General features: G+C 42.2%; 1 protein-coding gene across 3 annotated transcripts in view; it reads right to left on the bottom strand.

The window, feature by feature from the left end:
- Positions 1 to 14,010, bottom strand: part of E(z) (histone-lysine N-methyltransferase E(z)) — a 69,248-nt gene that overhangs the window by 10,012 nt on the left and 45,226 nt on the right. For all 3 annotated transcript variants that reach the window (XM_050193277.3, XM_050193278.3, XM_072285923.1), the window contains 3 exons: positions 8,177 to 8,364; positions 5,478 to 5,739; positions 1,315 to 1,428 (listed from right to left, as the gene is read on the bottom strand). In XM_050193277.3, the coding sequence (XP_050049234.1) occupies positions 1,315 to 1,428; positions 5,478 to 5,739; positions 8,177 to 8,364 (564 nt within the window). The remainder of the gene's footprint in view (positions 1 to 1,314; positions 1,429 to 5,477; positions 5,740 to 8,176; positions 8,365 to 14,010) is intronic.

Here is a 14,010-nt window from a genome sequence, read left to right as displayed (position 1 = left end):
CTGTGGGGAAGTGTAGCCTCCATTAAAGGGAGTTCTGGAGAAGGACCCATGCGTGGCGAGGCCACCTTTATTGTGAATCATGCCGCCGCACAGGTACTGCAGCGGGTGAATTGGTACTGCGGCCATGCATTCACTGTAACCAAATGGCTAAGTGTTGTCGTCTCTTGAGGGTCGCGTTGGTTTTGTTCGCAATAAGCATGGTCCTACTGTATTACTACCAAATTTCTGAAAAGGACCTAATAATACTGAAGATATAATGAGCAGAAACTCTCCCCATTCTTCCTCAAGGATTAGCCAAGAGTGGCAGATAATTTTGTACGTGATGACATTAGGAAATTTGGAGGCATACGATGAAGTCAGCTGATGCAAGCAGGGTTAACCCCCGGAGATTGCTTACAGAAGCATTCATTCTCTAATGGAAATAAATAAGTAGATGATGATGGCACCTACTGGGAAGGAGACCAGAGAAAACACTGAACTCAGCCCAGCCAGTTACAAGATGACAGTAATGATGGCTGAAGACAATGCTACTGCCATAGCATTTCCGAAAATCACAAATTGTTGTAATATCTCACACTATTTTCAGAAACAACAGACATTAAACATTACATCTTTGTTGTAAACACATACCCTTAAGTTTGCGTAGCAAACAGTAAAAATAAAATACGAGATCCACCATTTTTCACAGATCGCACATTACAGTTCAATGTCAGTGCTCGTGCCCAGTGGCTACTGGATTAATTGGAATTAGCATAATGGTACTGGAACATTAAAGGAATACTAAACAGAAACACTACATCAGTGGAGACTGATAAAGTATTCTTTGAAAATTCTATTTTCTTTAATTTCACGATAATACATTGATTATTACCAAGAAAATTAAAGTGAAGGTTCTTTTTTTTTTAATTTCTCGCTGAAACCCCAGCACCGGTATGTCAGTGTGACATCACAGATTTCAAAGTATATTTTTATATTTGGGCCACATTGGCTCAGTAAAAGTTTCAGAAACTTGTCATGCTCATTCTTTGGCTCCTTTAGAACAGAATGTAGTCTATTTTTACTGATAAACAATTAACTAGGCCCTAGCAGATGCTGCCAAAATCCATGACCTGACAGCTAGCTGGTGTGACAAATTCAAGGCAACGTCGCCACAAGTCTTTCCTTTTTGTCCCATTTCTGTCTTATTAAGCCTCTTCTCGCGATAAGAGTGGCATTCTAGTTATTGAAAAAGGGTAATTTACCAACACAGGTGAAATAATTTTGCTTTTTAGTGTCCCTTAAAAGGATCTAGCCTTCCGAATTTAGAAAACGCACCGGCTCCGCAAGTCTGGCACAGGTCAGGGTCACACTCTCGCACAGCCAGGTAACAGGGACACTGCTTGGTGTTGCACTGTGCCTTGCAGCGGCACCCTGGGAATCGCTGCTGACCTGTAAGTGTATCCAACAAACAACAATTTATGTTAGAAAACACACATTCTAAGATGTTTTATAATTCTGTCAGTACAGAATTAATGAAACAGGCTGTTTAAGCATGCCATCCCGGGTGTCAAACCGAAAAAATGCCAGTTCAGTTCGGGTTCATAGCTCTAATTTCTTTCCAGTTCAGTGAAATATAAAAAATTCTGACGGTTTGCCACAGTAAACATTATCTTGCCCTATGGTGATATACTGCACACTGCTACCGACTTGTGGGGCATACATGAGTTTTGGCAGGAGGTGAATGAAATGCTTTCTCTGGCAGATGGGAGGCCGAAATCAATGTTTTGTATATGAATATCAATTAAGTTTAAGGTTGTATGCAAATGCAAAAAAAGTGCATTCACATTGTTCACAACCTCTCAATGTAGGAACATACTTCTGCATACTTTCACCAGGATCATGTATTGGATGTCTAGTTCGTATTAAAAAAAATTATCTGAAAAGGCATTTTTAGAATTTAGAAGTGACCGTGAGAATTTTTTTTTTTTCGTAAACCAATACCACAACTAAATGAACTTTAAGAGCTAGGAACTGTGTTGAGGTGAAAAACAGAACTACATAATTACGGCACTAATCATCTCTCTGTGCACTCAGAAGAAGATTGAAGCTGTATTTCTCAGATTAGTTCTTTCTAAATGCGATATTTTTGTTCTCTTTATTATTTTTCTTTTGCTCTGCCATGTCAGTGCCCAAAATTACTGGTTACATAAAGACAGCCATCTCAGGTAGTGTCATCACGAGAGTGTACGGCATGCAATGCAACGTCTTGACGCTTCCCACTCCTGTGCTCCCTCTTTCCTATGTTTCCTTTTATTGTAATTCATACCGAGTCCGTATAAAGCAGAAGAAAGTTATAGGGGTTTCTGAACAGCAAAATTCTCTAATCGAATCAAATACGAGTGCTATTTGAGAAAACTGACTCTCGAGTATCAAATCGAATCGATAACAAAAAGCTTGTTTACATTATTTGATACATGTGCACCGTGATACAGTTCGATCACAATATGGTTTATGCAAACAATACTAGTGAAAAAAAGGAACAGGACGTCCCAAATGCAGGTAGTAGAGTGTAGTGGTTGTTGAAAGAGCAAATTACAGCACTGTGCATCGTTTTGAAGGAATCCAAACATGGTGCAATTGGTCAGTTAATAAACTGATTTGTCTAAATCGAAGTAGCTGCCTAAGACTAGACAACTTAACGGCTGGTAAATATTGTGCGTAAGTGACCTCCCCCATGTGTTAGTTCAGGAACTCAATCATCTGTGCAACAACAGCGGTCCTGCTAAGCCAGAATCATTTGAACAAGTCTCTATTTGCGTCAGTCTTTCTCCCTGTAGACTGCAAAAACTGTTGTTTTTCCCTTACAGTATTAGAACAAAATGGATATTCAACAACTTTTAATAGTGACTTATCGAGTCGGGCATGAATAGAATACATATTCATACTTCAGGGTGTGCATGAAACACACTGACGATGGGAGGACTAGACGACACGTTGTGCTAGTGGTGTCAAGTCCTTCCTTTATCCGTGTGTTTTGTGTGCAACCGAAAATTTAACAGAGCACCTCTACCACTTCTAAGGAACTTCTTTATTATAGAAGATTCCGAGCCATGACGACCATGAGCCGGGACGGCTCATGACGATGATGATATGTAGAGATAAAGATGATGCAAATATTGCGCTCACAGTAGGAACCAATTCACTCAGCTTTCAGTTCTTTTGCCGAATAGAACAGCTAAGACTATTTGATTTGTATTCGAAATTTCAAATATTCGCACAACCCTAGAATAAAATATTCTTCCAAGATGTGTAAGCACATGATGTATAAGACTTATTAACAGAAATTGTATTTTTTTTTTAGACTTTTTTTCTTTGTACACTTTCTACAGCATTTTTTTTTACACTTGCACGAAGCACAATGTGCCGCGCTTGGATAAACTTCTCGCGTTGCTGCAATTGCCACAATTTTGGCTATGGCTTTTTCGAAAATGAGCTGTTGAAAACCAGCTGGGGCACCTTGATAAGGATGAGTAAAATCTTTTTCTCTACAACACACATTTTATAAATAAATTGCGCAGATAGAAGAAATTTTCATGTCAATAAAAAGACAGAGTTACCGTATTTACATTGATATAACTTGAACATAAATATAGGCTGACCTCTATATATTGAACTCGCCGAGAAGTAAAACATAATTCGAATATCGGTCGACCCATACAGTTTTAGAAAAACAGGGAACTTTTAACATGAAACACCTTTATTTACCATAAGATCGGCTACTAAATCTCACTAGTTGATGCCAGAAGCTGCATCCTCATCAGAAATCACATCACATCTAGCGTCGCATTATTTTAATTGTGGTTGTACAACTTTGTTTGTGGACACAAACATCCTTTCAAGACACAAATGCCATACTACATGTGAAATAATTGAGGCCTTTCACATTAAAAGATTAGGAGAGACTTGCATTAGCCAGGCATCAGTATCACTTTGTAAAGCAATGAACGGGGCTAGTTGGTGGTGCAATACTATCATGATCAATATAACTATTAGACAGTGAATTTGAATATCTTCTCAGCATGTGCATCCACCTCAAGTAGTGTCTTTTTTAGTTTTCATGGGTTCCCTAATTTCTGATAAGTTTATCTGTTTACTGACATTCTTTAGACCATGTGATGTTTCCTTGCTTGGGTTTTTGCAATCAATTATGTTTTTATTGTTTCAATAAAGATTCAGTTGAAAGTTAGAGCTCATCCTGCTTGTTTCTAGTCTTTGTCTATGTCCCTTCGCGCTAATAACTAGTGAGAGTTACTACTGGACTGGTGGTGAGCAAACTGTCATATGACACAGCACAGATTCACCTTGTATTACACAAGTTACAATTCTAAGCTCGTAGTCTGTAGCAAAGAGAGAAGCCAGCCAGGGACATTTTTACTGCGCTTTTTTATATAAAAGCAGGTCAGGACAGTGATTCTTCTGAATCACGAACAAGAACAGTTTTCACTAAACACTGCGAAAACCTTTTCTACAAAACTGCACTTGGTGCAGAGCCTTGCACTCACTAAACGTGGTCAGAAATGTTAAAATCACACATCTTGTGCCCCGGGGATGATTTGCAGAAACCGAAGGGGGTTGTACTTTGCTTGAAGGTGCCAACTGTGCATTTAACCATGGCACGCAATGAAACCACATTTCCCGTACCATTTACAGCCATTGTTACTGAACACTGAGAAGGTGACGGCGTCCATTAGCGACCACAGTGTCATTATTACAGGAAGCTGTGCTGATGAACTCGGTTTTTATATTTTCCCATGTCAATGACAGTCTTTTTGCTCCCCATGTGTACTGCTGCCATGTGCATTTCACATTTTATTTCGTACTATCAGTAGCGAGCTGCCCTAACGGCCGAAGTGGGGGCTTCAGCAGAAAAGGTGATACTGCAGTGGCCATGAAACAATGTTTTGGCAGCAACACACAACCGGCACGGCTGAGTTCAGAAGTGCAAGCGTCTCTGCCAAGGTAGCCATACCTAGTTACCAGCACAAACCTATGTCTATTCCCATACTTGCACATAACGCAACTCGGGAGTCGCAATGAACCATTTATTTATTGCTAACCCATTTGGTACCCTATATTTGAGCCGTTTCATGCTGAACCGGTAACCTTTATTCCTTTCAGTTTAAATTTAGTTCAGGTTCAGGCACGTTATAAAAATATCAGTTTGGGTTCAGGTACAGTTTTTGGTTCGACACACTGATGCTACCATGCTTTAGGTAGTCATACAGACTGTTAAAGCTTTAAACAATGAGTGTGAGATGCTAACAGTATTTTTTAAGTAAATGTACAAGCACCATTCATAATTACTGCATTGGCTATATGATGTATGCACACCGGGCCTATTTTCATATGTGCATATTCAGACACTTCCATGCTGTACATCCCTGCACTTACATAAACCAACCGTTTCATATAGTAGGAGGTATGAGGTGAATACGTACAGTCCGAGTTGCAGTGGCAGAATTTTTCACAAAAGTTCTGTGCCATGACACAGGGGCAGTTCTGGTCACAAGCTTGGCCTGGGTGGTTGCACGGAGTATAGTTGTACACGTGATTAGAGGAACTGTCCTTTTTCAGTTGGATCTTGCGACAGTGCATGGACCACAGCCGATGTTTTTTCTTCTTCTTACGAGGTGGTGTGCTGTCATGTACATGCTCTTCAGGTGGAAGATCTGCAAGTTCTCGCTGTGCAAAGGCATATACCTGAAAAAATGTTACTGTAGCTTTAACTACTGACAGGTACATGCTTCATACCTTAAGCCTTTAGAAATGACAGAGGCAAGATCTCCGGCTGTAATGATGCCACACACATAAACGAAATGTAAACCTATGGTTCACATATGACGAGAGCTGTCTGTACAAGTTCCAAATGAAGCCATAGGTGGTTTGGAGTGAAGCCCATTTTGTTTTTTGCCATGTGTTTCCACCCTATTGCTAAAAAAGTTTACACAAAATACATTTTTTCTTTCATTAATTATGCTTATTCTCAATGCATTTTGTACATCTACATAGAAAATAAACGTTCCTTTTGGGTATCTATATGTACCGTCATTAAAGGGTTAACACAAGCATAAAATTTTTTTTTGTCTTCCTTCAAGAGCGAGTTGCTGCTGCAGTTATTAGCTCTTGGAAATGGCAGCCCCACACTATCCTTACCATAAACAGGGCCAGCAATATTATTTTCTGACTTATTCATAAGTAATTGTGGTTCTAAGAAACCGTATAGCCTGGTTGTTACAGTGTATCGATTCTTATGTGTAGGATGATCATAAGTAGGTTAGACTATGCTTCACACTCAACTTATGAATTTTTCTGCTTTTACACTTAACATTGGTCATCTCTTTCTCTCTCTCTCTTGATCAATTACGGCCACTTGGGTGGCAGCTGATGACTTGGACAACTATGGTACTCTTTAGGCATAGACATGGCACCTAATGTGATCAGACAAGACCACCTCGTCCTGAATAGTCCTAACATGCGACATACTGGATGCCTATCAAGTAACAGCTGTGCAGGAAAAAAAGTGCTCGTCGGGGTTCAAAGAGGGGGCGGGAGGGGGGGGTGAGTTCTCTCTGCACATGCCTGGACTATTCCATGGCAGTGGAGGAGCCATAATTACTCAGTATTCCCAGCTGGTCCCTTCCTTAGTACTGAACGAGCACAATACTGCTTAGCTTCAATGATTTGTTGAGAACTGGTGTTTTAAGGATAATATGGCTGATGGGAGCCATCTTGGTGCCAATTACCTTGAATTTTTTCTGTGACTTTACTCCTCTCCCGGAGACGTATTCTGTGACGATCGCTTTCGGTGACAGTTTCGCCTCGGCGATAGTATCACCGAAGTGGATTGTCACAGAATACCCCAGGAAATAATCAGGAAACAAAAAGTTGTACAAACTAACATTCGCATCAGTATCCAATGTAAACAGCCTCTGTTGTGATGGCAAGATACACACAAGATATACCCACAGACTTGTCATTTTCTCATGCTCTTCACACATCCTTCAGTCCACACCAACAAATTCTTTTTTCCAGTGACAATAATGTGAATTTCGGCAAATATAGATCTATTTTGATATAGTGGAGAAGTACCGTATTTATTTAAATCTAACCTGGTCTCGATTCTAAGCCGAACTCCAAAATTCAGAAGGGCGGAAAATAGAAACTTTCCTCGTATGCAAGCCGACTGAGATCTCTAAACAGCAGCTTAAAGAAAATAGCTCTATAAATAGTATCCAATGCCAGCCATGAAACTGTCCCGGCTGACTCGCCGATGACTTCGCTGGGCTCATTGTTTTCATTGTCATTGCTGTCTTTTTCATACAATGCACAACCTTCAGTGCCATCAAGTGCACTCAAAATGCACGCCTAATTAGGCCGTTTGGGATGTCATTCCAGACTGCGTAAATTTTTTGTTTTATCCAACGATGCACATTTGCGTTGTCCACGCTGAAGTTTCCACTGGCTTAGAGGTTAGACGACTGCGCAGCCGTCAGCACAACTTTTCAGTTGAATGCAATACAAAAATGGCACTGCTTGCTCAGTGCCATTGCACCAATGTCTCGCTATAAGCGAATGTCAAAGAAAAACAGAAAAAAAAAAAATGCACAAGCCTGCATGCCCGCACACCATGGACTTAAAGCGGTCAAAATGGCGTCCTTTCTACGGTGCCTTGATCCGCTGCCCAGCAGATTGTGATGGCTACAATGTCTTTTCACGGTGGCCTGAGAGGAGTGGCATTTTTTCATTTTAATGGCTCTTAACAAAATCCTCTAGTCTAAGCCGACCCTGGAGCTTTGTAACTTAGGTTTTTTTTAAAGAACTATCTGCTTAGATTAAAATAACTACAGTACTACACATGCAAGAACAAGCACTATACGTTACGGGTAAACAGTGTGAAAAAATATAAAGATCAAAGAAAGACTCGACAGGTGCTTCCAGTCCAGTCTTAATTTCTTGTCATTTTTTTCGTGCTGTTTTCCCCGAACGAAGCCATACCAACAGGCTCAAAATTATTTAAAGCACTATCCAAAACCAGTTCTCACAGTTTTTAGACTTAATTGCTATCCCCATCTTTAACAAAGATTTTTAGTTTTGGCACTACTACAAACGCATTAGATATTAACTAATTATGGCTCACTTGTGCACAGGTCTTGGTAAGGATGAGTGTAGCAAGTGCACAGTAGTTGCCATAAAAAACTCGCCAAAGAACACGGAAAAGTGATTGCTCAGCTCCAGACCACTCTTCCTGAAGTTCCTCTTGTGATGGCTGCACTACAGGTTCAAGTGATGCAAGTAGACGAGCCGCTTTGCCTTCGAATGATTTCCCTATAAGAGAACGTTGCTGGATTGGTTAAGAAAAATAGCACAACACTAACATCATGCAATGGTAATTGTAATCAACCCAACGTTTGCGACTCTGTACTGCGCATGTGCTTTAGGAGGTAGTTCTGCGCATTTCTGAAAACTAGAGGTGTGCAGATAACTGAATATTACCAAATCAAATTAAATAGTGAATGTTTGAATAATATGATTTGCGAATTCAATATTTACTACTTGATTTTTCAAATATTAGGACTATTCAGAGAAACACCCAGAGTAGCCAGTGCCTTAATGTGCGCTGCCTTTCCACGGTGCATGGTCTCAGATGGTACAAGGTTGATTGGTCGGCAGGACCGATCAAACTGATAACGCAATGCTAACAAAGGGAACAATGACACAAGCAGCGCTCATATTAGAACGTGGAAAAGCATCTGCGAACATTCAGCCAATTAGCCGCCAGAAGGCACACAAATCCTGTCAAATATGCATGTTCACACACATATATTCCTGCAGTTTGGAGCCTTCTGTCCACACACATTTGGTTTAAACGTATAGATGAACTTGATACGTCAGTCAGGCCATTAGGCCTAATCGGTGCTGCTTCGTTGGGCGTAGGTGACTAAAGTTACAGCTTGATGTCAAATCAACTCATATCTATTCACAACATCCACACAGTATTTGAAAAGACAACAAACCGCCTCGCCAACAAAAGCGACTATACAGGATGGCACCAAGGTTGTTCACGGCCTCCATCTTTGCGACACACCGCACAAAGGCCTCTCATTCCAGACACCGTTTGTAGACGAACGTCGATTTCAGTCTTTCTTTTGTAGCTTTCAACAAGCCCTCACAAGATTAGCTTTAGGTTTATACAGTGTTCGCAAAAGTGTGCACCAACCACCTGGCTTCTGACATCTGCATGGATGGACACTGAGGGAATGCTGTGGGGGGACGGGTTGCCTTGCAGAATTTGCCATGGCCCTCTTGATTTTGAGGCCCTTTGACAGGAGGCAAATGACGCTGACCAAGGCAATGAAAAGGTCCCTGCTCGTTGCCGTCTGCATGACCGCGGTCGAATCGTACAGCACCAATGATGGCTACACGCTAAGCGACGATTGAGCCACGTGATGCATGGTTTGTGCTTTCGTCTGTCACACAGATTAATCTGCAAAACCCATGTCCCCATAAAACTAGGAGAATCCTTCAATATTTTGGAGGACAACTGGAAAGGAAAATTTGTTATGCAATAAAGGATTGGCATACCACAGAGGTCTACTATGAAACTAAAAATTTCATGGGACATTCAGTACAACATAACTTCACTACTTCAACTTCATAGGGCAATCTATTCTATTCATTCTATTCAACAGATGTTCCATTGATTAAAAAATATAGATACCGTATTTACTCGAATCTAACATGCAGCTATTTCCCGATAAAACGGGTCCAAAAATTGCATGCGCATTAGAATAGAGCACAACCCTAAATCTGCGTTACCACATCACCATCGGCATACGAAAAATGGCCTCCTCGTACGCGCTTCTAGCCTCGCTGCCGCAGCTTCCTCCATGTGCATACCTCAATGTTGCATGTGTAACCAGGCGCTGGTGTAACCTAGTCTACCGCCTGTCTTCCCGTTTTCTGCATTTATTCAATCAGCATGGAAGCGCCGACTGCGAAGACATGCTGAGTCCACCATGATGACGCATTTAAAAGGATAGTTATCACGTGTGCGGAGACGGATGGAAATCGGGCCGCATTACGGGCGTTCGGAGTTCCCGAAACTTGCATGTGGGACTGACGCAAACAGAAGGAGAATATTTTCGCCAGCAAAGCAACAAGGAAGGGTTTCAGTGGACCGAAGCAGAGCTGCTTTGCCGAAATAGAAGAGCTGCTCGCGGAATACGTGCAAGAGCAGCGAGCGGCACAGTGGCCTGTGAGGACTGATCTGCTCAAAGTACGGGCGATGCAGTTAGCCCTACAGAAAGGACTAATGTGGAGTGACTTCAAAGCGAGCAAGTGCTGGCTATCAAATCTTATGAAAAAAAAAAAAAAAGGCTTTTCTCTTTGAAGGCGGACAGAAATATGCCAAAAATTGCCCGAAGAATATGAAGAGAAATTACACAGTCTTCAGCGGTACGTTTTGAAGTTGCGCCATTGAAACGGCTACCACTTCGGACAGATTAGAAATGCCAATCAGACGCCTCTCTACTTCGACAAGCCTGCCACCACAACCGTTGAAAAGAAGGGGCGAAGCAAGTGCGCGTTTTGTCTTCCGGCCACGAAAGAACTAGTCACCACAATGCTTTGTTGCACTGCAGATGGGCACAAGCTACCCTCGTATCTTATCTTCAGATGAAAGATGCTTCCGAAAGGAATTATGTTTTCGAGTGGCGTGATAGTACACACAAACGAAAAAGGTTGGATGACCACGGACTTGGTCGCTGACTGAATTGATAACGTTTGGCAGAAGAGCACCGCGGCAGTTTGGGTCTGCGTGGGATGCTTGTGCTCGACGCGTTCAGATGCCACCTTGACCAGCGCATCAAGGACAAGCTGGCTGCATGCAACACCGACCTTGTCATGATAGCCGGCGGCATGACATCGCAGCTCCAGCCACTCAATGTTTGTTTGAACAAGCCAGTGAAAGATAGGATTCGGGCACTTTACGCTGAATGGGTTGTCAGTGGCTGCCACGAATTCACGCCCGCCAATTAAAATGAAGCGTGCCTCGCTGCAGGACTTTGCTGGATGGGTGAAAGATGCATGGTGCACAATCCCAGCTGCCATGGTCAACAAGGCCTTTAAAAAGTGCGGGATTTCGAATGCCATGGACGGCATCGAGGATGAAATTCTTTGGTCTGTTGATAGCGATAAGAATAAATGTGTGGTGTTTAGTGCCGCAAGAGCCAGGTATGGCCAAAGAGCGCCATGCTAGTGTTAATGTTTTCGTAGTGGACTGATGAGTTCTGTGAAGTTAACGTGACGTGGCTGTAAAGGGGCCTAAAAGAATCGGTGTAAATTGCATGAAATCTACGCGTGATAAAATTATGGCAATGACTAAGACGTGTACTATGAACAGTAAAATGCATTGCAAAAATATGATGCAATATACAAAATATACGAAATGCTAAAATTGCCTAGAGCACTACTGCCTCGCCAGAGCCTTTGAAACACAAGGGCGTAGAGGCATGTGCTATACGAAACAACTATCACAGCGGCATCCTCTGAAGAGAGGAGGCGCTGTGAATGTATGGGGCTAATAACATGAAACACAACATCTTTCAGGAAACCTAGGACTGCGTTAGTGTCAAAGAGCGGTTCTGGGCCGAGTAGCATTACAGGATGAAGGGGGATGTGCTGCCGGTATGCTAGGAGAAAATGTTACTTTCTCTCAGATTCGGCTTCCCGACACTCCAGGAGGACGTGGAGGACGGTCAGCCTCTCCCCGCATCTACCACAGGTTGGAGGATCATTTCCAGTGAGTAAAAAGTTATGGGTGCCAAATGTGTGTCCTATAGGTTCTGAGACAACAGAATAGGACTTCTGTTTGGCAAGATTTTGTTACAGAAGGCCAGAAACATAATTGTGGCTTTATTACGTACAGCTTACTATTTGTTTCCACGTCCCACAACTGTTGCCAGTAGTTTCGCAGTTTCCTTCGTAAGAAGGGCTTTAGATCTGTGACAGGGACTGCAGCGGTAGGATCAACAGCATGTGATGCAATTGATGTGGTCATCTGGTCCGCCAGGACGTTACCCTCGATGCCCCTATGGCCAGTCACCCAGTATATAATCACATGCTGGTTAGATATATACGCTTTACACAGGACGGAATAGAGTTCATTAATTTCTGGATTTTTGTGTTTACAGAATGACATCAAGGCCTTCATGACACTTAGGGAGTCTGTATATATAACTGCTTTTCGGAGTGCTGATTTCCTTATATGCTTCACAGCCGACAATAGTGCTTAGGCCTCAGCCGTAAAGATACTTGTCTTAGGATGCAGTACATCGGATTCCGAAAAGGATGGCCCGACGGCTGTATAGGACATCCCGGCATTTGACTTCGAAGCGTCTGTGTAGAACTCTGTGCGCGAGTGCTTATGCTGAAGTTCTAGGAAATGCATTCGTATTTCAACCTCTGGTGCGTGCTTAGTAACTTCTAGAAAGGACATGTCACATTCTACCACCTGCCCCTCCCAAGGAGGTAACAGCTTGGTTGGATGCTTTAAGCGATGCTCGAGGAGTGGGACATGCATTTCTTCACTAAGCTCCCTCAGACCCAGCGAGAAAGGCTGCCTTACAGAGGGACGATTACGGAAAAGTCTAGCACATGTCATATCGTTAATGGTATTAAAACATGGATGTTCGTGGTTAGAGTGTATCTTTAGAAAATATGTGAGGCTGATGTAAGTTCTCTACAGATGCAGTGACCACTCATTTGATTCTGCATATAAGCTTTCAATAGGGCTTGTCCTGAAAGCGCCAGTGGCTACGTGGATACTTAGATGGGGGAGAGGATCTAGAATCTTTAGTGCGCTCGGAGCGGCAGAGTTATATACGACGACATCATAGTCCAATCGTGATCGAATTAGGCTCTTATAAACGTTCATCAGACACTTCCTGTCGATACCCCATGTTGTGTGGGATAGAATTTTAAGTAAGTTCATTGTCCTTAGACATTTTTCTTTGAGATATTTAATGTGTGGAATGAAAGTCAGCCTATAGTCAAGTATTATACTTCGAAATTTATGTTCTTTGTTGATAGGTATTTGTTGTCCACACAGCTGAACACAAGGATCTGGAACCAGGCCTCTCTTTCTTGTAAAAAGAACACAATAACTTTTGTGGGGGTTGATTTTAAATCCGTTTTTGTCTGCCCACTTGGACACCTTGTTCAAGCCCTGCTGTACCTGTCTCTCGCATACTGCAAGGTTACAGGATTTGAAGCCGATTTGAATGTCGTCCACGTAGACGGAATAAAAAATGGCAGGTGGTAATGAAGCACGAAGCATGTTCATCTTCACGATAAAGTGCGTGCAACTAAGCATGCCTCCCTTGGGTACACCAGTTTCTTGTGTAAAAGGTCGCGACAATATGTTGCCGAATTTCACAAGGAAGATACGATTTAACAAATAGCTTTCAATTATTTCCAGCATATTTCCACAGATGCACATTCCCGACAAGTCTCTCAAGATCCCGCAACGCCATGTTGTGTCATACGCTTTCTCCATATCGAGGAATATCGATAAGAAAAACTGTTTATGTACAAATGCTTCGAGGATATATCCTTCAATGCGCACAAGATGATCTGTTGTCGACCGCCCTTCTCTGGAGTCACACTGATAGGGATCAAGTACACTGTTGAGTTCAAGAAAATGTACGAGCCTGCGATTAACCATTTTTTGAAAAAGCTTACACAGGCAGCTTGTAAGAGCTATCGGGCGATAACTTTCCGCCATGGATGGGTCTTTCCCCTGCTTCAAAACAGGGACCACAATAGCTTCTTTCCATGTGCGCGGAATGTATCTGGCAGCCCAAATAGTGTTGAAGAGTGCGAGTAGTGTAACTTGTGTGTCAGTGTGTAAGTTTTTGATCATGTCATACATGACTCAGTCAGGTCCCGATGCAGTGCTCTTGCATGAAATCA

This window comes from Dermacentor andersoni, chromosome 1 (assembly GCF_023375885.2).
Source record: "Dermacentor andersoni chromosome 1, qqDerAnde1_hic_scaffold, whole genome shotgun sequence".
NCBI classification, from domain to species: Eukaryota; Metazoa; Arthropoda; class Arachnida; order Ixodida; family Ixodidae; genus Dermacentor; species Dermacentor andersoni.
The sequence above is the reverse complement of the archived record's forward strand: the minus strand, read 5'-3'. Positions and strand labels throughout refer to the sequence as shown.